The following is a 24,301-nucleotide window of genomic DNA, read 5'->3' as shown; positions in this document are numbered from 1 at the left end:
AAATGCTTTTTTTTTTTAAGTGCATATCAAGTGCGCATTTAAAGCAAAACACATTTTTCAAACACAACAACAAGTCCAGGAATGTGCAAACATTTTTCCAAAATATGTGCTCCTGTCCATGTTGAGGGTTGCAAACAGCAAATCTGAATGATTTGCAAACTGCAACAAAATATTCATACATCCCTAAACTCAACAATGCTGCTTTTCTGTCTTTGCTAAACCTGCTGCCACCTTGCGGATAGTAAATGAAGGGCCCAAGAAGTTTTCAGACCCATTACGGGATGTGCATTGATTTGAGTGATACACAGCAGACTGGCCGGTCCAAGACTTTTTGGTAATGCCTCCTTCCCCCAAGTTGATATGCATCGTTCGCAAGGCTGTCAGGAATGCCCGTTGCCCACTGAATCCTCCAATAGCTAGAATCAACACTCAGACAAAAGGGCTGCTTTCCAAGGCTTTAATTCCATTCAACCTAATGAAGCTTACAGATGCTAATTGCCTGAGACTCAGGGGAAATAGAAGGGAACAGTCAGCTAGGGGTTTCTAAGAGTTAGGAACATCAATTTATCTCCGTTTGGGAAAAAGCACAGCAACTCTCTGAACTTAAGGAATGGGAGGGGAAGATCACCCCCTCTCCTGTGGGGCCTCGGGGCACAGCTGTTGACGTTAAGCCAATCGGGCTGAGCGCCTAAACTTGGCTCCCGCAACTTCTCGCTTGTCTCTGCACCTGCGCCTCGCGTCTAAAAGCTCAAGTTGTCCCTCCTTTTCCATGCCTGGGTCACTGCTGCTCCCAGGAAAGAGTGAGCGGGGGGGGGGGGGCTCCTGCTCCAGCTGCGCCACTGAAGTCTGAGAGAGTTCCTCTCCCACAGATTGTATCTCCTCCTCAGAATCAGAGCTGCTTTGGGACTCTATGGGCTCAGATCCAACCCTGACAGCTGAGTTACTTTGGCACCTGAGTCATAAAATCCCACAAGGGCCAGGCATATAAAATCATCATCACACAACTATGAACAACTTGCTGCCATTTCAAGACATCCAGAATCGCCTGCCTCATTCTGCCTAATGGTAGGGCTGACTGCAAATAGGCCACGTTTTGTCAGTGGGAACTAATTACGGGGGTTTCAACCACTCCAACACTGCTAAAAGCCCAGCTCTAATACCAGGAATTGCTGCCCAAGCCTTCACCCCCTAAATTGCTGAAGACTTGACTCTGTACTTGGCTGACCTTCTTTTTAACAGAGAACAGTTCTCTATTTGAAGGGCTGTCAGAGGACTGCCCTCTCTTAGAGGGCACCTTCAGAGAGGGTGCCTTCAATCTGTAAACAATTCTAGTTTAAAGAACCAGAACTGCTGCCCATCAACCACGCTGGGGAGGGGGGAGGATTCATGCAGCAGACTGTGTGCCTGTTGGGGAGGGGGCTCACAGCTGGGCTGCATCTACATGGCACCGACTTCATTGTTTGCTTGGTGGGAGCTGCGCAGTATCAGTGCTGCAAATTAACACCTGGGGCAGTAGATGGGAGGGTTAAAGCGGGCTTCTCAAGCTGGGAAGAGCAGAGCGCGCAGAGCTGGGGAGGAGGGGGCGCAACTAGCATGTAGGGCTTGCTTGCGAGTAGATGTTCATAACAAACCCTGCGGGCACATTTCTGAGGTGGGCAGGCTGCTGCTGCCTCAAGATTGAGTAGGCGCTGAGAGCATGAAGTGCTTCCGAGTACATGCTTATGAAAATCATCCGCCCTGGCACCCGCCCTTTCTCAACTGCGCAGCTTTGAATCCACAGGCATCCAGCGTTTCTAAGCGGTGCTCCTTTGTAGCTGCACGTCTCCAGTCTCAAGCGCAATACTAACAGCGAGAGGCAGGAACGTGGAACTGAAGGCAATGAGTTACTTCCCAGTAGACATGTTTGCCCCTCTGCTCTCCCCCCGCCCCCACCTACTTTCCCTTCCACCAGCCTGCTTCTTCATCCCTCTGTAACTGTGGAGCTGTGAAGGAGAAGCTTTGAGGAAGGGAGTGACAGCTCAATCCCCCCCCCCCCCCGCAGTGAACCCAAAGCAAGTGAAAACTTTCTCCATGAAAACCACGATTGGGCTGCAAAGCGGGGACTGTGTCATCTGTCGCAAAGATCTTCCCTTCAAAGCGTCACCAGGGCAAATGGCTCATGTAGATGGGGCCCTGGTCAGTCTTCCACACTATGAGAGGTCCTCTATTTCTATTTAAATTATAATTTCTAAATTTGCATCCACACCTATAAATTAGCATATATAAATGTCTATTTTTTTGGCGAGGCATCTTTTTTGGCAATTAGCATGCTGTATTAATCGTGCCACTGTATTTGTTTTGCAGTTGTATCCCATACTGCTCAAATTTTTCATACGGTTTACATTACCTGGGTTTTTTCGGCAACACTTTGAGCACCTTTTAGATGAAGCAGCTCCACTGAAATATAAAATTATAAAGCCTGTGTGTCCTTAAGTGGCACAATAGTAGACTTTCCTCCTGCAAAACCACCCCAACATGCAAAAACTGGCCCCGTTTACCCACTCCTACTCATTTTCTGTTTGTAGGGACCTCCTGGCAGGACAAGAGCTTTCAGGTATATATTAGTAATACTAGGTGTGGTAATACATATTAGATTTTCAGAGCACTTCTATCATAGGGGCAGAAACCTTTTTTAGCCTAAAGGCTGCATTGCCTTCTGGGGGCCATAGAACAGTAGTGGGAAGGGCCCATACCACACATGGGTGGGGTCTGAGCAATCCTACACTTTGTCACACACCCATTCATGGGGGGAGGGCAAAGGTGAGACCCATTCTCTCCCCATTACCCCTCTCCACACAGCTTCCATTGGCACCAACTGACATTTTATACCTAATCAGTGTGTGTGTATCATGGATGTGGGGGGCACTCGCATCAGACAGTAAAGGTTAACCCTCCCTGCTGCAGCTTCCTCAAATTACCCCTGAAAGAATTTGGCTTTTGAAAACCCTCCACTGGTACCAGTGTTTAGTTCAACCATATTCATAGTACTGCCAGCTGCTTTCCTTTTGCCTTTTAGAGTGACGAATGGCAGCTGTTGGCATCTTAAAAACACTGCTTTCACAGCCTTGTCAGCAGCATTGCCCAGAGTAGTGTTAGGGAGGGTGAGGAAGTGCTGATGAGCCTTTCAACCTCAGAACTGCAGCAAGCTGGAAAGGAATGCCAGATAATTAAGCTGGTGATGAGAAGTAAAACAAGGAGTAGGAAGGCTTGGATTCCAGACTCTCCATTCCTGCTATGGGGCCTTAATGTCAGACTGGACTGTGTTCCCTTTGGAGCAGCATTCTCTAACCAGCAGGTGTGTTGGACCACAACTCCCATAAGCGTCCAACCATATATATATATATATATATATATATATATATATATATAGTGACTAACAAATGAACTGGGGACAGCAGTAAGTTTAATATTAAGCCATCATATATTAAACTTTAATAGATATACAAGAGAAAAGAATTGAGCTGTTATGTAGTCCACTGTACAGCTGAAGTTTATAATATACAATAGATATGAATGAGGCTTATAATGTACAATCTGCAATAGAAATACTAATTTCAGCATAATTTGAAAATCAGAATGTATATACAGGAAAACGTTCTTATATGTAGACAACCCTAAGAAAATTATCCCTGAGCTGAAAAGATTCACATTGCAAACTCATGAAGTTCTGCAAGGAGGCACAGGCCAAGGGTCAGCAGAAATAGAATGCCTCCAAAAGAACAAGGAGCTAAGGAACAAAGCCCCAAAGGCACTAAACCTACTGCTCTTAGGAAGCTTGTACTTAAGAAGCACAAGGTTAAAATGTGTATAACATTTAAGAACATAATCATCCATTCCCCCAAGTCATTTTTGTTTACAGAGTTGCGTGCACTTTTTTAATATAACCCACTAGGAATCAAGCTAGGAGCATAATGTGTTGGATCCTGACCTGCCCCTCCACCAACGAGAGGGCTCCTATTCAGAGGGAATTGGAACTTGATGGAGGCGCCGTGCTGGAGAAAGGGGGCAAGACAGCACTTTTCACTGCATCCTCCTCCCCACTGCAGCCTCATGCCACCTCCCTTGCTATCCCAATATGGCTCTCCAGGGGGCAGTAGCAAAAATCAAACCCTTCTTTCTGCCAGTTCATGGAGCATCCAGTTCAGAGTTCTTTTCCACACAACCCTGGATCTTGTGCAATGTATGTTTGAGACAGCCATCCTGAAGGATCTTTTAAAACAAAATGCATCTTATTTAACGTAACATACCAAACCACCATACAGAGAATTATCCTAAAGCTGAAATTCAACTCTTGCCCCAGCATGGAAGGAAAGAGCCATCTTGCACAAGTTTTGTTTTGCAAAACTCCAGTTCACAGAAGGCCCTTGAGTTTGTAATGTGATGGCAAAGTATCTGGCAATACTTTAGACTAGATGTACCGAATGTAGAAGCACTAATAGAAAACAGCATGGAAGAGGCCATGATGTTCGTAGTTGATCTACCCCAGAGAAGAGCACTCTGAACATGTGTTTACTCAACTGGTGAAAAGGGAAAATAGCTCTTGTTCTGAAAGCGTGGAAAAGCTCTTGCTATACTGTTCAGTATAATAGGTTGAATGGTATCTTCTGTAGGAAGTTATTTACACAGACATCCTTTAAATTGTTTGGGGTAAACACAGCTTCTCTTTGTTTTTGGCATAAATTATCCCTGTAAAATCCTTATAATACGCAATTCACTGCTTGCATAAGATACTACACTCAGTGTAATTAAGAGCATTAGATACATTCCAACAGGAATCAAATCGCACTGGCAGAAGTAATCTGCTTCTCTATTCCTTGGCCCACCAACAGATTTACTTAAATTAAGTACAGAAGTACACATTGCTGTAGACCCTCTATTTCAATGTCTACCACACGATTCATTGAAGCTCTGGACCATTCCCATTGTAGTCTAATGACTGTTCCATCCGCCTTTAGCTTCCGAATGCTGATTCATCTCCTTTTATCCAATTAGCCTTGGCCACTTCCACATTCAAGTTGGTGTCGTGTCCAGTCCCAGCAGGCAGCTGCAGTAACTTGGCTACTTGTGCTCTACCTAGTTTGCCACAGCTGGAGGCCCCTCTGGCAGAAGAGATGCAAAGAAAGTCTTGAAGAACAGCCAGGCTGTGCTCACAAATGAAGGTGCTGCTGGCTGCCTCTCCAGTGCAATGTCAGATGCCTCTATTTCTTCCTGATCATCCACGTGTTCCTCCTGCTAACCCAAGGAAAAAGCAAGACTTAATTATTTTAAGGTGCTTACCTAACAGTGTCAACTACTGGCATTCTCCCACTTAGTCAAAGATGTGCAATTCTGCTTATTTTCCTGGATGAATTTAGACAGTTTTAAAAATCTCCCACTGAAGGTTTACTTTGTCATATTTGACATGGGTTTGATTCATGCAGTGATGCAGGCTGCATGAAAGAAAAGCACTTCACACAATGGCCTCACATGTGGCTGCTTTCTGAGCAAACAGAGCTACAGAGATAGCAGCCAGCTGCTGTATTGGCTCAGACAGATTGCCACTCACCTGATGTTGGAACAGCCACAGCAGCAACATCTAGTCCCTGGCAGTGGTCATTTTCCATCATCATGCCCACAAGCCTTCAGTCAACAGCCAGGAGCAGCAGACAGTCCAGCTACCTGGGTGAGGTGATGCTCCCACCCTCTAAGGACCCAAACATCTGGTGCTACCTGGTCTAGTTGCCAGGTACAGTGCCACATTAGCTGGCTTAGTAGTAGTACCACTACCACCACCACCAAATCAGGTTGCTGGAGCAAATGATTTAACATCTTTAATTATGCCAAGAGATGTATACTGGTGCAGTAAATTTCAGCATGTCAACTCTATCTAGCAGTCAGTGCTGAATGTACACTATACAATTGCTCTGCATGACAAAATAATTCAGGATGTATAGTATACATCCTGAATGATTTTATCCTCCAGAACAATTCATACTATACAAATGCCATGCTACTTTAGATATGTACAGAATTATTCTAGAAAGTATACCAAGACAAAGGATGAAATTAAGCATGCTTAATTAACCAGGAATTAAGTCCCTCTGAATGAGTGATTTAATTTATAGTAAACAACATTAAGTTTGTGCTAAAAAGTTTATCTAAATGCCTTGAATATAAATATTTTGAAAATGAAGCTTATGATGAAGTTCCCATGAAGGAACTTACCTGTAAGTTATTGTTTTGGTCCTGGTTAACAGCTGCTTGGGGAGGAATATTGTTCTGAGCAGGCTGAACCGGCCTCCGCCTGAAAGGGAACCACCCGGCCTGGTGCCTGCAAAAGTAAGCCATTAATATTTCTTAGCAACACCTGAGGCTTTAAAAATGAATTCTAGTCAAGTACACAATTAAGGTATGCAGAAAGCTAGCTACATGTAAGATAGAACATCAAGAGGAAGCCTGAAAAAAATCCTGTTGGTTTACCCTGTTTGGAATAGAGAAGAACCACTATCCAGCGTTCAAAAACTGAAGCGGTGTCAGTGCTTTGATACCTGCTGCACAAACCCTCCCAATTGTTCCACAGAATATAGACAGGAGTACTGTGCACTGCCTGGCACACATAACGTAACTTTCACACAGAAAGGTGTTACAAGACCAAAATTAGATCACACTTCAAGACAGTAGACCACTCTTGCATTCCAGAAGAAATGCTCTTGATTCTGTGTCCATTTAAAAGCAGCCAATATAAACTGAATGGCTGTCTACCCAAATTTACTAAAACTGTACAAAAGTTGAAGAACTTTGGTTCATATTAGTATGTTAAAAGCTGTATGCAATACAGTAAAAAGCTACCTACATAAGCTGTTCCACAGCTGATAAAGGTAAGCAAGGAAGATAGCTTAATAAGCCAGGTTCAGATATCAGTGTTTTCTCTGAGACAACCAGAAGTGGGATTTTGGCAAAATGAGCAAAGTATACAATTTTTCACCAACTCAAAGGATTTGCATAATTCACATTTGCTAGGACAGTCAGTGGCCCAGTTCAGACCTAATACTAAAATATAGTTTATCCTTACATGCATGAGTTTGCTCAAGTCTTGGGCTTTCACGCTCCCCACCCTACGTCATGGCCACAAGACTGGAAGCTTTTGCTGCTTGTTTTAAACTATCTAGACTTTGTATTTGTGTGTCAACTGGGGTGGGAAAGTGCTAGTTAGTTGAAGGTCAAGATCACACTGTGATTTATGATCCTGGCTTGTTAACAAACCAGTTTAAAGTAAGCAGAATCTCTCTCCCCAGCCACACACCCCACCCCCCAAGCTGGATGTTAAAAACAGGAAGTGCATGCTTCTGATCTCCATTTTGATTCTATGAAGTCTTCGTCAGGCACTCCTGTAGACATAACGTTTTTAATAACAAATTGCAGTAACCGATAGTGTTGAAAACCAGACAGACAGACACTCTCAAGTCTGGGGCAGTATCTACACATCCTGGGAAGGGTGAGCTAGTAAAAATCAGAGGAATTACCTTGCTCTTAACCCACAAATCATAGAATAGTAGGGTTGGAAGGGGCCTACAAGGCCATCGAGAAATAAAGGAGGCTATTCTGCCTTCACTGACCTGTATACCACTGAAAGAATTTGCTCACTCAGGAAGTGAAATTATTTTTTGACGTTATCAGTTACTGCAAGTTATTACTGAACATGGTCAGATACTCCTGTAGACATAACAAGACTTCATAAGAGTCAAAACGGAAACACACCAGTGACAAGCATAACTGATATAGTTGTTTTGAAATTTTGACTGTTTATTATTGTTTATAAAATCCATTGGCAGAATTGTACCATTAATCACTATAAATTTTGTAGTTAACTCATCTGGTGCAGTTGTGTAGGTCTCTTACACTTGGAGTGTTTGCACTGAAACGGTTATCGGGGACCCTGTCGTTCTGTTTTATATAGTTGAGTGGGCCTGTGCCTAAACTATAGTCTAGCATTATGTGTGAACCAGGCCAATGGCTTGTCTCTCATCTAAGTATCTATTTTCAAATTATGTGAACCTATATTAGGGTTATGAAGCAAAAAGGGTAAGATAGGGCTGTCACTAGCAAGGTATCCTCTAATACTCTCCTCTCTGCTACTCCCCAAAAAGAAACACGCAACAACAACCAAGGCTGCTGTTAACACACTTACAGGTACATCAGAAGTGTGCCCACAAGCACCATGAGAAGCCTGCTCATGCTGGAGTAGAAATAGACGATGTTAATGAACACGTAGAACAGGGTTGCTGAATAGAGCCAGTCGAGCCAATCACGGTTCGCTTCTTCATCTTCTTCCATTAGAGGACCTCCCTGGGCATTCATTCGTAGATTCTGATTGACTCCTGGGTTCACCTGAGGAGGAGCATTTTGATTTCCAGGTTGGTTTTCTGCGGGAAATGGACCAGGAAGAGGAGCCGGAGCAGCAACTGGGGCCACTGGCATCTCCTGTGTGCTTCGTGTAGAGGACCGGTTGCCTGAAGCAGCACTGGCAGCCATACTGGATGCAATAATGATAATGACGATGATGAAGAACTTATTTTGAAAACAAGTGAAAGCTTGCCAAACCTTGGTGCACATGAACATCACATGACAACCGCATCAAAATAGCAAGGCAAGCTTGGTCTGTAAAATGACATTTCAGCAAGCTTTATTGCCCTAAAACAGATGCACTAAACATCCTTTAGGACTGAATCTGATTCAGTGAGTGACTCAACACTACAGTAGCTCATGCTGACAGTTTGATACTACTAACATTTAATACAGAATGGTTAATGATGTGGTTATGTGCCTGAAAAGCCACATGAAAATGTGGCAGTTGCCAAGAAAAGCTTGACATTTAATCCTTGTAAAAATAAAGACAAAAGATGACTTACTATTGCATGTAGTATTGTCTTGCATAAATCTGATGGAACCAGAACTGCAGCATGCGATATGTCGTATACGATGAATAGCCAGGGTTTATGCCTTGAAAGGGATGCTGCGCTGGGTGTGATCTGATTCAGAAGTACACACACAAGATGCTTGATCAGAGTAGGTATGCTGCTGCTATTTTTCCCCTCCTGCAATTAATTTACTGCGCATGCCAAGGATTTTTCTCATGCTGTATGATCCAGAGCAGGGATGTGTTTTATAGCCCCATGTTACTCAGTATTTCATATACTGAAATACCAGAAGGATAAAATAAATTGCGCTGCAGTTAATTTTGTATTGGGAGAAAACTGCTTGAGGTATGAGGAGTTCACAAATATTGGGTTGGCTTACTAGCCAGCCTGTATTTATGCTCACCACCAATTCCCTTCCATCCCCCAAGACCTCAGACTTGCCCAGCATGCTTGGGCAACAGGCAGAAGTGTATATGCAATGGTTATGGAGAAGATAAGCAGGCAGCATCTCTCCGGCCTTTGCTTTGCCTCATCTTAAGGAGATAATACCTGCTTCTCCTTCCAGCCGTCTGACAAGTGCCAAGGACTTAAGGGAAAGTCAAATATGTTTTAAATAAAATATGCCAGCATATTTTAGTTTAAAGCTCTTGCTGCCAGTCTAAGCCTTAGGAGAGACATCTCATCGTTTTAGGGTTGGGGAAAAGCATGCAAAAGCTGGGAAACTACCAGTTGGGGAGTGGGAAACATTTCGTGGTATGGTGAAGGGGCATGACCACTTGGGGAACCGCAGAAGGCTAAATTGGAACTCAGACTTGGCCCCCGGGTCTGAGGTTCCACACTCCTGGCATACATATTTAAGTGCAAGTATTTAAGGTCTATTCCACACACAGAACTGAGGCGTTCACAAATTGGCATATTTTCACATGCATCATACATACCTATTACCAACAGCCTCTGCTGCAAGAGGCTGATTGTGGACATTTTCCCTTTGACTCCCAGCATGAGATGAAGAACGTACAAGTGGATCTTGGTTAAAAGTGGCTGGCTGGTGTTCAGATTCAGTCATCTAAATAAACATTGAATACTAGAAATTAAGAGTGTGCCTACATGGGAGCATCCCACTTTTTAAACAAATAGGAAGTGTGGGAAAACACATTCCCCACACAAGCAGTTACAATGCAAAGTGGGGTTTAGCATGCCCTCTGTTCCACCACTTAATGCAGATTATGCCACCAGCATACACCCTATGACTCTTAGGACCAGCCTGTTGACCCACAACTTCAGGCAGGCACAGAATGCAAGTCTAACTGGAGCACGGGTAGGGAGATGATTGTCAATTGCTTGTCTAAACACTGTTGCCAGAGAGCACCAGTCCAGCTTTATTTTAGGTCCTCACGCTATCATGACTCAAAAGGCTCCATTTTGTCTGGACAAAAGTTAGGACAAAATACATTTACAGTTCTTGGTGACACCCTCTACTGAAATGGAAAAGTGAGTGTCCTGGCCCTACATGGTAGCCTGGGAACTCTTGGGACTTGACTTCCTCATTCTGTCAAGACTTCATTTAATTGGTTTCCTCCTGGGAGCCCCATATTCTTGCACGACCTTTCAATTAGTACTGCAATTCCCCACCCCCAGTGATCTGGGGTGGAAAATTTTCAGTGCTTTATTTTTACACAGAAAACTTTCCATTTCGTAAGTTCATTAGTAAAAATGAATGTATGCCAATTGCAAATACAATATTAGGCCAGCTTGGCAGTTTCAAAGTTGTAATTAATGTTTTCAGGTGATTATCCTTAGTAAGCATGTGAGGGAATGCATATATGTCATTGAAATATATGTATCAGTGTGAGATAGAGCTAATAACCAGCGATACTGAACATGTCCAACAACCTTAGTGGAAGAGCACTGAACTCTGCTGAAATAGATGCGTGGTTGCAGGATATCATGCACAGTTCTTTGAGTTGCTAAAATGAATGAGTTCACAGTTTTAAGGTGCAATCCCATGCGTATTTAGACAGAAAATATCTGTCTAAATGTGCAAAGGATTACGCCCTTAGTACCTTTCTTTTCTTAAATTTAAACAGCACAGGGGAAGTACATTCTGTAATCTCTAATTTTTTACAAGTATGCCAATCAACGTTTCTACATAATGTAACATTTAATACACATTATATGTGCTTTGATTTCCCCCCCTCAAATATTTCAGGTGAAAACTTGTATTGGGACAAAAAAATTTAAAAGGGGTAGTTTTAGCTTTGTTTGCTAAAACAAATAAACAAATAAAATGAACGTGTGAAATTAAATCTCTCTAGGCATCAGAACATTTTCCAATGCAAACTGAAGGTTTTCCTTTGCAAATGAACCAGTTGCCACCCTTGTATTGTTACATTTATTTTGCCTAAGATTATAACTGGCCTGAGACCCCTGAATTCAGTGTGATTTCAAGACAGCTCTTGCTGGGATAAACCCAGCCTGACTGATACTTGGAATTCTGTACTTTGCTTATCAACTCTGCACCCTCTTCACAGCCAAGGAAAGCTGTTTCTTCCTGCCTTTGTTTTTGGATTTTCCCTGAGGCTAAGAACCCTCCCTCTCCTTTCCCCATTATTTTTTAACAGAGATCATAAGGAAGGAAAGGTATAACTTGATCCCTCCCTCGTTCCCTTGCCAGCATTCCCACCTCCAGATTCAACACCCCCCTTCCACACCCCACCAAACACTGAAGCATCACTGCACAGCTGTTTTTGACTCACTGCCACATCATTTCTCTCCCCTCCCTCATTCCAGTCCCATGGGGGACAAGCTTTCAATAATTTACCTCAAAATTTGCCTTTTAGTTTCTCAATATAAACTTCTTTTCCGGAAGATCTGACCTCACTTCTGTTGCTTCCAAGTACCTTATGAGAACAGTCCTCTACCTAGACTAAAATTCCTCTAGTGATGCACACTGTGCTCCTGTGTATCTTGGTAAACGTGCCAGTTTCTGGACCAGCTCTACCAGACTGACAGCGGGCTGTCCTTTGGCAGAATAGAGCTGGGACTGCAGTGGGGAAAATGTCCCTTGAGCACAGGGGTGGGAAACCTGTAACTCTCCAGATGTTGGACTCCAACTCCCATCAGCCCCAGCTGGTCAGGGTTATTAGGAATTGTAGTCCAAAATATCTGGAGGGCCATAGATTCCCCACTCTTTCCCTAGCACTAGAGCTCAATTCCCCCCAGTGAGTCATGATCCAAAGGGCATATTCCCTGAATACAGACAGACACGTCCCTAGCAAGTGTGAGAACATCTGATCATTAAGTAGAATCAACTGAAGACCTGACCTATGTTGCAACATGTCCCCACAGCTCCCTGGTCTCCAGCTACAAGCTTACTTCAGCGTTATGACAAATGTAACTGTTGCCACACAGAAAACTAGGAGTTACTGAGCTAATTACCACAACACACCAAATGTTTAGTGATCATATCCCACAATTGTTCCAAACTAGTTCTGAAAAATGTTTGATAAAATACTGTATGTGTGAATTCCATCTACTAAGTTTCAAAACATCATGCTTGCCACTTCTGCCATGTGATCTGCCACAGACTAGCAGAGAACTTGATAAGGGATTTATAAAATAAAAAATGGTGTGACGAGTAGAATGATTGAATTATACTCCAAAACATCAAATTGTAGCTCACCCAATGAAACTGGAGGACAGGAGATTCAGAACATCAAAATCAGTACTTCCATCATCCAACATTACAGTTAACTTGTAAGACTTATTGCCAGAAGTTTCAATGATGGCCACAAGTTTGAATTGTTTTTAAAATGAAGAATCAAATTCCTTGAGGATAGGCTAATAGCCATGACAGCTAAAAATAAAGCTGCTATATTCAACAGCAATATACCTTGGATTATTCAATACAGAAGGAACATAAAGGGAGGTGGGCACTATTAGCTGGACTAGATTAATCTTTCGTCTATATAGCAAGACAATTCTCATGTTCTTGCAAGATTGTACCAACACCTGCCCAAGCAACTAGAACTAGATCATGCTCTAGACATTCCAGTTCCAATCGATATCTCTAAGTAGATATCTTAGATAAGGGTAGGGTAGAAGTCTAAATTATCTGTTTATGAATACCTTCACATCGGTGTCTTGCACTGTTGGTAGAGTCTTTGAGTTGCACACCAGATGGAGAGCATGCACCATCTCTTCCTGAAATATGAACCAAATTAAGGTTTCAAAGAAGGATTCTGTTGATTACATTTACCTGATGTCACAATACGTTTCTCAAAAGCAGTGATTGCATGTATGCTTAAATACCTTGGTAAGCACTTCTTGCAAGTAAAGATGGTCATGCAACAACTTCCCAGAATAAATCAACCGCTGAGAGTCTTCAGGCTATAAAGGAAGAGAACACAGTGGTAAAAATCCATTCTGTTGAATTATGCAGAAGACCCATCTTTTAGATTACAGAAACTTCATTTGTGCATTTTGTGGAACTTCTTCTTAATTAAAGTAGCTTCACGCGAAATACACCATCACTACCATCACACGCGCAATACAACTACATATCCCAAGGCCGTTATGCTCCATCGTTCCTCCAGTCAACTTACCTACACATAAGGCTTTTTCAAGGAAGCTGAACACATGTTGCCTAAGCAAGTGTTTCAGCCATTTTGAGGGCATTAATGGTAGTTACGTGTGGCAATTGTACTTTGGCTTTTCTACCTGGATTTCTAGGCAGATGTATGCTGACACATCAGATAGCCAGCAGAGCAATGACCTTTACACCACTTCTCAAAAACAAAATATTGCCCATCCCAAGGAAAATGTTTCAGATGTCACCATACTTAAGATTTTACAGCTGTTTCACCAAACTACTGACTGAGCTTCAGCGGAAAGCACTTGCATTTATGGAACACCAAGGGCAAATGAGTCAAGGCACTGATGTTAACGAACAAGACTGTTTTTCTTGTCTGGGGAAAGACCAAACTCTGGTAACTCTGGGCTACCTCAGCCAGGTTAATAGAAGTCTATGTTAACTGTTGACATGTCTTAGGAAGCATTTGAGCTGTCAGTTGAGAACAGGATTTCTGTGAGACTATTTTAACCTAAAAATTATATTTTTTCCTCTTTAAATGGAAGTACTTATGTTTGAAAACTAACTGTGCCACAATACTTTGAAATTTAAGCTATTGGAAAGAAGGCATTCTCCACCTTTGTTTTATTGTAACAGACATATTTTGAAATCTTAAGAAAACACTGGAAATTTCAAATTGGCCTGACAGAAACATTTTGGGAGAACTCTTCATGTTGGAGGGTTGAATACAAATTGCAAACTTAAGCTACCCCACCCCCAATCATTTACTTTCCATGAAGAGTTTTTATTGATCTTCCACGAGTCCTCTCCTCTGACACACTTGCTACTCATAGGGCTAGCCTGCTTGCTTGATGCAGTAAGTTCTATGCAAGCTTTCAAACAGTACCCTGTAGGTTAGGTTGAAAGCCAACAGCCATCTGCAATGTTGAACCATGGTTTAGTATTAGGAGAACGACCAATAGCAAGCTTCCGGGGGGGGGGGGGGGACTTTGAACACACAAGCCTTTAATTTAATTTGAGGTACACTATCACTTCTCACAGCATGCTAATTTGGCTCAGTATATATAGTCTGGGAATCATTGCTATAATTCAAGATTATTTTGTTATTTTAAGTACAGATTTCCGTTGCTGTGCCAAATACAACAGGCGTATTGTTCCAGTCAACTGAATAAAGAGCACACTAAATTGAACTTCCAAATTATACTCATGTTTCCTTGTTGCTAAAGAGCCAAATATTGCAAAGTTGAGTATCAGACCAGAAAGGAAGCTTCCAACATAGTTTCAGAATACTTTGCACACAGTTATGAATTTACAAGACACAGCTGTTGCAATGTGTTTTGAATTCAAATGCAACATTTGCTACTAGTTAAACTAGACAGAGGCAGGATTGCACAACAACTTTAATAGAAACCCTTTTTTGTTTCAGGTCAACTATAAACAAATAAAATGAAACTAGCCTCTCCACCAGTTGTGCCATTTGCATTGCAAAGCAAGTGATGACAAACTAGTATTACAATATGTACACATTAGCTTTGTTTTTGAAGAGGGAAATCATAGCATAAAAAGTAAGGCCTAATGTTCACAATGGAACATTTGCTGCTTTAAGCATTAGCTTTATGTGTTCGTCAAACGGAGGATTTCTGCTCATTCACAGTAAATTGCAAAAGGTATTTACACTAGCACGGTTTGAGCAAAACAGAATATTTAAACATCTGTCAACAGCAATAAATCAAGAGCTATAAATGAGAAGGACAAAATCCTATTTCTTCATTCTCTATTTGGCAGAAGAGCAGAATACCTTGCTCAAAAAAGCTTAACCTCTCAGAACAGAATGCCCAGTTGCTAGGGAAGGTGCCCAGATTCTGTCTGGTTACATAACACTGACTGATGATGTGAGGAAGGCTTTTTACCCTGTGGCTTCCACAAGAAATGGGTGCCAGAAAAATCACAGTAGACATAGAGATACACCACCCCAGTACTAAGTGAAGGAAAAGCGAGAGAGGGAAAGGCCAACATTAACAGAGACCACAATGATGGCCTTAATCAATTTAATGCATTGCACTGAAGTTCCAATACAGGAATTCCTAGCCCTTGGGGAGAAATCTTAAGATTCCCTATTGCTACTATATAAACAAGGTTTGTTTGGAGAATAGGGTGAGTGAGGAGGAACAGATCAAGATGCCTGGGAAGAAACTGGGGACCAAACTACTTCAGCCCTGCATAGTTCCTTTTAAAAAAAATAAGGAGCTAGCACAGGGATGGGCAGACTAGGACTATTGCAGCCCATGTGATGAACTAGCACTGGGCCAAGGAGACATGGATTCAAATCCCTGCATAGCCAGGAAGCTCACCGAGTGCCTTTGAGGCAGTCACCACCCCATAGCCAAACCTAACCTGCAGATAAAAAGGAAGTGTGATATGCCCATGTACATTACCCAGATCTTGAGGAAAGGCAAAAATATATTATGGATCCATAAAATAACTGGGAAACAAGAGGAGAAAATGGTCTTAAGAATATACAAGGGCAAAGCAAGTGATGTCAGGAAGTAGCAGAGGAAGGGGGTAGTGAGAAAGATTTTAAAAATCCTTGATTTGGGGGAAGTGAAAGAAATGCACGAGGATTGAAGGAAAGGCTGTGGTGAAAATGAAGCCACATACCATAAACTATACAAGCTTTTTAAAAAAAATAAAATTGAAAAAATGGATGTTTGCTGAATGGCATCGACAGAAGGGAAGTGCTTACTTTTTTCAGAAGGAGTGGTGCTACAGGGGCTACAGCACAATAGAGAAGGCTTGCCTACCTGCCCTGGAAAGAACTTGCCTCCTTAATGCTAAATTGTGTGGTGGTGGTGGGGAGAGGAAGGAAGGAACCAGAAAATGCAGTCTGTACATGCTCAGAGGCTCTATCACACAGCATTGCTTTGTAGCCATTTTTCTCATGGGAGGAGAGAAAATCAAACATACATATAAGAAAGTAAGAGCTTTGTTGGGCGACACCGTAAGAACAGCCCGGCTGGATCAGACCAGAGGCCTATCTAGTCCTGCACTGTTTCCCAGAGGGGCCTGCCAGATGCCCACGCGAAGCTCATGTGCAGGACCCGAGGACAACAGCACTCTTTCCCACTGTTGCGCCCCAGCAACGGGCGTCCAGGGGGATAATCCCTCTGATCCTGGAGATACTCTACAACCATTAGGCATGAATTTGTCAAGCCTCCTCTCCTGCTGCTCCTGGATCTGGTATTACGTGGTTCCACGTCAGGTCTCAAAGGCCTGGTAAGTCAGTCATGGGCTGCTTGCCATGGCAGCTGCACGGGACCTCTGGGTCGCAGCGGTAGCCTATCATTTGCAGAGGAGCAACAGCAGGGGCAGGAGGGGGGAGGGAGCTATTGCCTTCCTGCCCCATTTATGGGCTCCCCAGAGGCATCCGGTTGCCACTGTGGATAGCAGGGCAGCGAATTAAGAACATCCGGTTCTGACCCAGCGGGGCTCTCCTTCCACGTCGCAAAATGTCTCGTTTCAGCCTCCTTCTCAAGATGCCCAGGAGAAGGCCTACAACGCCCTTCCCCAGCCTGGAGCTCCCCAGGCGGGTGCATCGCGCTATGACTCCCATCGTCCTCGGCCGTAATTGACTGGGCTCGAGGGGAGTTGTAGCCCAATCCATCCGGAGGGCACCAGGTTGGGGAAGTCCGGCCTACAATTTCCAGAAGGGGAGAAGAGATTGAGAGCCCATTTCTTTGCTAGGCCTAACGGGTGCTTTGGTTTCGGCTCCGCCCCCCCCAAGACCCCCAGGCTCCGCCACACACCCTCCCCGGGGGGGGTTCACCCCACGCCACCCCCCAGGAGGCAGCCCGTCCGCTCCGGCCCCCGCCGCAGCGCCAGGCAAGCAGCCGGGCAGAGGCACCACGGAGGCAGGCGACCCACCCTCGTTCACCCCACCCTCCCCACGCACCCCGCCCAGCAGCCGGCCGTGTTCAGGTAGACAGCCCCTGGCGGGGGAGGCTCCACTGAGATCAGCGCCGGCGATACGTGAGGGAGCCTAGGCGCGTGAGGAGGGGCGCCAGGGGAGCGTCCCGGGGGCTCACCGGCGCGTCCGGGTGCAGGCGGCGGAGCTCGGCCTTGAGGCGGCGGACGCTCCAAGACCGCCGGGCCGGCAGAAGCAGGTCCGGGTGACGCTGCGCGGGGCTCTTGACGACGAGGCTGACCCCGCCCGCCTCGGCCGCCATCTCCTCCCGGGCGTCCGCCATCCCTCGGCTCCTTCTCCCCTCGCGGAGGCCGCCCGAAAAATTCTTGACGACGACACCGCCTCAGCGGCCGCCGACGGCCTCCTTATATAGCCTCGCCGGCGCCTCAGCCCCGCCCGCCGCCGCCCTCGCGACGTCGCTGTGGCCTCCGCGGATTGGAGGACGGGTCGAGACGTGGGCCTATCGGGAGCTGCCGGTGGGAGTAGGAACGAGAGGAGAGAGCAAGGAGGGGGTCTTTGGGGGCGTGGCTAGGCGAGGGGCGTGGGCCGAAGGGAGCTGTCAATCTGGGCGCGGGGCGGCGACAGAACGTAAGAAGCGACTTCGTCCGCAGTCACGTCACTGGGCCGCCTCACCCAGTACTGCAGCCTCGCCCAATCCGCTGCCGCCAGATACGTTGGACTACAGTTCCCATCATCCCTAACCCAGCATGGCCATTGGCCATTCGTAGACACCAGGGGTTGAAGACTGGGTGCTCTCCAGATTTTTTTATTATTATTATTATTTTATTTTACCACAACTCCCATAATCGCTGTCCACTGACCATGTTGTCTGGGGCTGATGGGAGCTGTAGTCCAAAACATCTGGAGGGCATCAGACTGCCTATTCCTGGGCTACACTGGCTGGTAGCAGCTCTCCAGGGTTTCAGACAGGTTTTTTTCCATAGCTCTGCTTGGGGATAGTGGAGATCGTATCCGGACTGTGGTGTATAGATCAACCTCCCCAGCCTGATGCCCTGCAGATGTGTCGGGACTGCGACTCCCATCATTGGCCCTACTGGCTGGGAATGATGGGGGCTGCAGTCCATCACATCTGCAAGGCACCAGGATGGGGAAGGGTGCTCTAAAGTTCCAACCCTGTGCACTATTATTGGGGTCTAGGACTCCATAGAACTCAGTGGGACGTATTTCTAATCCACATGTATAGTGTTGTCTATTGAACCTTGATTATTCATTGAGGCTCCACAGAAGAGTTGGTTAGGTAATGAGTTTGTTTATTAAACAGAGTTCTATACTGTCCTCTGGCAGGGAGGGGGAACCTGAACTGTCCTACTTAGGGGGCAGTGTACAGTTAATTCACTGTGGCTGAATACAACACAGAGGATTGGTCTGTGGTTGGTCTATAGTGCTTTGTTCCAAGTTCAAAGGTCTTTCAATCAAACTGGCCCTCAAGACAACTTAATAACATGTACACAATACATTCATATCCAACTGTACTGTGTTGATTCTTACATGCCATAATGAAGACATCCTCACAACAGCCCTCTGAGGTAGGTCGCTGTCATCCCCATTTTATGATGGGGAGATGAGGATGAGACAAAACCATTTGTTGAAGGCCATTCAGCTTCGTACTGCACCAAACTGGTTCCTGCCGGTTATGGCCTGAACAACAGCATGTTGAACCAGAAGTCCTCCCCTATGTTCAAGGGAGTGTAGGATTACAGTTGTGCAGCCTAAGCCTATATTTATTTATTTATTGCATATTTATTTATTTATTTATTTATATATTACATTACTATCCCGCCATTTTTCCTCTTCAAGAAACCCAAGGCGGCGTACATAATCCTCCTCCTCCTCTCCATTTTATCCTCACAACAACAGCCCTGTGAGGTAGTCTGTGAAAGGCCCAAAATCACCCAGTGAGCTTCCATGGCCTAGTGGGGACTATAACCCGGATCTCCCGGCTCCCAGTCCAACACTCTGACCACTACACCACACTGGCATATTTACTCAGAAGTAAGTCTACTGAGTTCTTAAAAGAAGTGCATTGAGTTCAGTACAGCAACCCAAAGCTTTCTTCCGTTTCAGCAGCCTCATTTAGAAAGGGGTGGTGGTGGATGCGCTTTTGTTGTTGCTGATCTATTGCAAATCGCCCAGAGATGCACTGCAAGACTTGGGTTTGCATCAGCCATAGAAGGAACAGCTGTCGGGAGCTTGTTTTGTCCTTCCCTGCCAGAAGGATCACCTATAAGAACTTTGAAAAGAAGAACTACTGCCTGCGCTTTGCTTTTTCTTTGTTTTTCTCCTCCCTCCCAAAGCCTTTTCCTTTTGTGTCTTTAGAGTGTAAACCTGAGGGCAAGGATGGTCCCATTATTCATCTTTGTGAGCTGCTCTGGAAGCCTTTTTTGGCTGAAGAGCGGGGTAAAAATGCTTGCAAATAAACAAACACCCCTGTTTACTACTCAGAAGCAAGTCCCTGAAATAAAGGTGTTTGTTTTTTCTAGACTTGCCCACACTGGGAGTAACAGAATCACCACCTCATAATGAGGAGGATATGACACTTAGTTCTCACTCCCTTTGCGGGGTTTGTGTGTGTGTGGGAGGGCTGAGCAGATGCTTTGCATGCAGAAGATCCCAAATTTACTGCCCTGTATCTCCAAGTAGGGTTGTGAAAGACCCCTGCCTGAAATCCTGGAGAATGGTGGCCACTCAGTGCAGACAATACTGAACTAGATGGACCAATGGTCTAGCTTAATATAAGACAGCTTCCTCTGTGCCTGGGAGACATCTCTGGATAAGGATGGGGAAGAGCCCTGGCTAAGAGCTTGGAGCAGGGCTGGCCCTACCATTAGGTAGAGTGAAATGACTGCCTCAGGCTCCTGGGAGATGCTGTGGAGGCAGCAATGGCAGCCTGCTGGCTATTCTCATACACTGTCTTGCTGTTTCCTCTGTTGGAAGACAGAGTGGTGTAGGCTGCACAACCTGCCCTGGGCTCCCTAAACTAGCTGCCGCCCCAGGTGTGGTGGAGGATGCTATCCCAGCACTAGTGTTGAAGTAAGAGTCAGCTACAGGCAGCAGGCCCAGTCAGCTTCTGGCCATGCACTGAGGAGGGGACAACACAGGAACATAGGAAGCTGCCTCATACTAAGTCAGACCATTGGCCAGTCTAGCCCACTATTGTCAACACTGACTGGCAACAATGGCTCTTGAGGGTTTCAGGCAGGGATTTTTCCTCACCCTACCTGGACAAGCCAGGGATTGGAACATGGGGTGTTCTGCATGCAAAGCATATGCTCTATCACACTGAGCTATGCCCCCTCCATCTTGGCCTTCACCTCAGGCAGCAAAACACCTTTGGCCAGCCCTGCCCTGGAGAACTGCTGCCAATCAGTGTAGACCAGAGGTGCAGAACCTCAGGCCCAGGGGCCAAATCTGGCCCTCCTGAGGTCTCCAGATGGCCCCATTGACCGCCAACCATTTGGTGTTTTTCCAGCTTTTGTGCAGTTTTCCCCCATTCTAAAAGGTTGTGATGCCTCTCCTAAGGCAGTAAGCGCTTGAAGCGAATAGGCTGGTATTTGGTCCCACCTCTTCTGCCTTCAGCCCCACCCACCACTAGAATGCGGCCCCTGAGAGCTTCTCCAAAATGGAATTCGACCTGCCGGGTGAAAGAGATTCAACACTGCTGCCTCAATTGAAAAGTGACCAATAGATTCATCAGTAATAACAACAGCATCAGCTAGTAATAGTATTTGCAAGTATGGTTAGGCCGTGCTCTTAGACCAGGTGTGTTGAACCTCTTTCAGACTGCGGGCAGGATTCCATTTCGGAGAACCTCCCAGGGGCCGTTACAGTGGGGCGCGGGGCCAAAGGCAAAAGCAGGGGGGAACTAGCAACAGAAGGATCTCTAAGAGTTTTTCCCTTGATAAAGACCAGGGACGAAATGCATTGGGAATTCAATTAGTGCAGCTGTTCCTTTTTTTTTTCTTTTTTTTTGGGGGGGGGGGAACTACCAAAAATGCTAGCATATTTTAGCTTGAAGCCTTGGGAGAGGCATTTCAGCCTTTTAGAATGGGAAAGAAACATGCAAAAGCCAGGAAACCACTGTTGTGTCCAAGGGCCTGGGACCCCTCAAAGTGAGAATGGGATTTCCCACAAAACTTCGGAGATGAATATTTTAGCATCCCTTCCGGGCATACAGCCACAGGCAAACTGGCCCTTGCCAGTCTAGGGTGGGTTATCTGTGCTTAATCCAGGGCATTGAGAAATCTTGGCCTGGCTCAAGGAATGGACCGATCACAAACATTAGAAAGGAGCAAACAATCCTGGTTGGGGTGGGGCTAGTGGAAGGGGGCATGGCCATCTAGGAAACTCCAGAAGGCTGGAGTAGCAACCCAGGCAGGCAAGATATGGCCCATGGGCCTGAGATTCAATGCCCCTCCTGCCTTGTACTGCTGTATTTAAAGGGGAAATGTCAAAATACCATCCTGTCCCTGATGTCAGTAAAAGCTTTTGTTGACCAACACTGGTGCACTCTCCTTACATGGGGAAGCCCCTGCCAACAACCTCCTTGCTGTAATTCTGAACCATCTGAAGTTTCCAAACACCTTTCAAGGGCAACACTAGTCTAACACATTACACTCCTCTAGCCTGGTTGCAACACATCTATGGGAAAGTTAAGGGCATGCTAAATTAACCTTGACAGGGTCTTAGCTGCTGTATTACACCAGTGTTCCCCAACCTAGGACCCTCCAGATGTATTGAACTACAACTCCCATCATGGCCATGCTGGCTGGAGATAATGGGCCTTGTAGTTCAACACATTGGGTGGACACCAGGTTGGAGAAGTCTCTGTCGCAGTAACGATGAACAACGTCCAAAAAGGAATGGTAATGTTTGTTACCCCTTCATGGATCACTGCCTTGTTGTGGCGAAGGGGCTTGCGTAACTCAGTGAAGCCATAAGCTATTCCGTGCAGGGCCACCCAAGATGGACAGGTCATGGCAGAGAGTTCTGACAAAATGTGGTCCACTGGAGAAGGAAATGGCAACCCACTCCAGTATTCTTGCCAAGAAAACCCCATGGAACGTATCACAAGGCTAAAAGATATGACTCCGGAAGATGAGCCCCTCAGGTCGGAAGGTGTCCAATATGCTACTGGGGAAGAGCAGAGGGTATTTCCAAGTAGCGCCAGAAAGAGTGAAGCGGCTGGGCCAAACCTGAAAGTTCACTCAGCTGTGGATGTGTCTGGTGGCGAAAAGAAAATCCGATGCTGTAAAGAACAATATTGTTTAGGAACCTGGAATGTCAGATCAATGAATCAAGGTAAGCTGGAGGTGGTCAAACATGAGATGGCAAGATTGAACATCGACATCTTGGGAATCAGCGAACTAAAATGGACAGGCATGGGTGAATTTAATTCAGGTGACCATCATATCTACTATTGTGGGCAAGAATCCCTTAGAAGAAATGGAGTAGCACTCATAGTCAACAAAAGGGTGGGAAAAGCAGTACTGGGGTACAATCTTAAAAATGATAGAATGATCTCAGTATGAATCCAAGGCAAACCATTCAACATCACAGTAATTCAAGTCTATGCCCCAACCACTGAGGCCAAAGAAGCTGAGGTTGATCGGTTCTATGAAGACCTACAACACCTTCTAGAACTAACACCCAAAAAAGATGTCCTCTTCATCATAGGGGATTGGAATGCTAAAGTAGGAAGTCAAGAAATCACCGGGATAACAGGCAGGCATGGCCTTGGTGTACAAAATGAAGCAGGACAAAAGCTAATAGAGTTTTGCCAAGAGAACATGCTGATCATAGCAAACACTCTTTTCCAACAGCACAAGAGGCGACTCTACACATGGACGTCACCAGATGGTCAATATCGAAATCAGATTGATTATGTCCTTTGCAGCCAAAGATGGAGAAGCTCCATACAGTCAGTCAAAACAAGACCTGGAGCTGACTGTGGCTCAGATCATGAGCTGCTTCTTGCAAAATTTCGGCTTAAATTGAAGAACATAGGGAAAACCACTAAACCGTTCAGGTATGACCTAAATCATATCCCTGATGAATATACAGTGGAGGTGAGGAATAGATTTCAGGGATTAGACCTGATAGACAGAGTGCCTGAGGAACTATGGACGGAGGTCCGTAACATTGTTCAGGAGGCAGCAACTAAATCCATCCCAAAGAAAAAGAAATGCAAGAAAGCAAAGTGGCTGTCTGATGAGGCTTTACAAGTAGCTCACGAAAGAAGGGAAGCGAAAAGCAAGGGAGAAAGGGGAAGATATACCCAACTGAATGCAGAGTTCCAGAGAATAGCAAGGAGAGACAAGAAGGCCTTCTTAAATGAACAATGCAAAGAAATCGAGGAAAACAACAGAATGGGAAAGACTAGAGATCTCTTCAAGAAAATTGGAGATCTCAAGGGAACGTTTTGTGCAAAGACGGGCATGATAAAGGACAAAGAAGGCAGGGACCTAACAGAAGCAGATGAGATTAAGAAGAGGTGGCAAGAATACACAGAAGAACTATACAGGAAAGATCTGAATGTCCCTGATAGCCATGATAGTGCGGTCACTGAACTTGAGCCGGACATCCTAGAGAGTGAAGTCAAGTGGGCCTTAGGAAGCATTAGTAACAACAAAGCTAGCGGAGATGACAGTATTCCAGCCGAGCTATTTAAAATCCTAAAAGATGATGCTGTTAAAGTGCTGCATTCAATATGCCAACAAATCTGGAACACTCAACAGTGGCCACAAGACTGGAAAAGGTCAGTTTACATTCCAATTCCAAAGAAGGGCAATGCCA

The 24,301-nt window shown here is 45.1% G+C and overlaps 1 protein-coding gene across 2 annotated transcripts; it reads right to left on the bottom strand.

Annotated features, from left to right (window-relative positions):
• Positions 1–3,421: 3,421 nt before the first annotated feature.
• Positions 3,422–17,828, bottom strand: HERPUD1 (homocysteine inducible ER protein with ubiquitin like domain 1). 2 transcript variants are annotated; one of them, XM_084812096.1, is made up of 8 exons: positions 17,610–17,828; positions 13,248–13,325; positions 13,065–13,139; positions 9,875–10,002; positions 8,928–9,047; positions 8,207–8,551; positions 6,244–6,349; positions 3,422–5,271 (listed from the first exon to the last, which is right to left on the bottom strand). In XM_084812096.1, the coding sequence occupies exons 1-8, from the start codon at positions 17,769–17,771 to the stop codon at positions 5,113–5,115; spliced, it is 1,173 nt and encodes a 390-aa protein (XP_084668222.1). In that variant the 5' UTR covers positions 17,772–17,828; the 3' UTR covers positions 3,422–5,112. The 2 variants fall into 2 exon arrangements, with proteins under 2 accessions (XP_084668222.1, XP_084668223.1); XM_084812097.1 differs by having other exon boundaries at positions 3,428–5,268.
• Positions 17,829–24,301: the final 6,473 nt, after the last annotated feature.

The sequence above is a fragment of the Heloderma suspectum genome, chromosome 8 (assembly GCF_057233095.1).
Source record: "Heloderma suspectum isolate Gila_16-S chromosome 8, 16-S_ref, whole genome shotgun sequence".
NCBI lineage: Eukaryota > Metazoa > Chordata > Lepidosauria > Squamata > Helodermatidae > Heloderma > Heloderma suspectum.
Note: the sequence above shows the minus strand (reverse complement) of the source record. Positions and strands in the feature narration are given on the sequence as shown.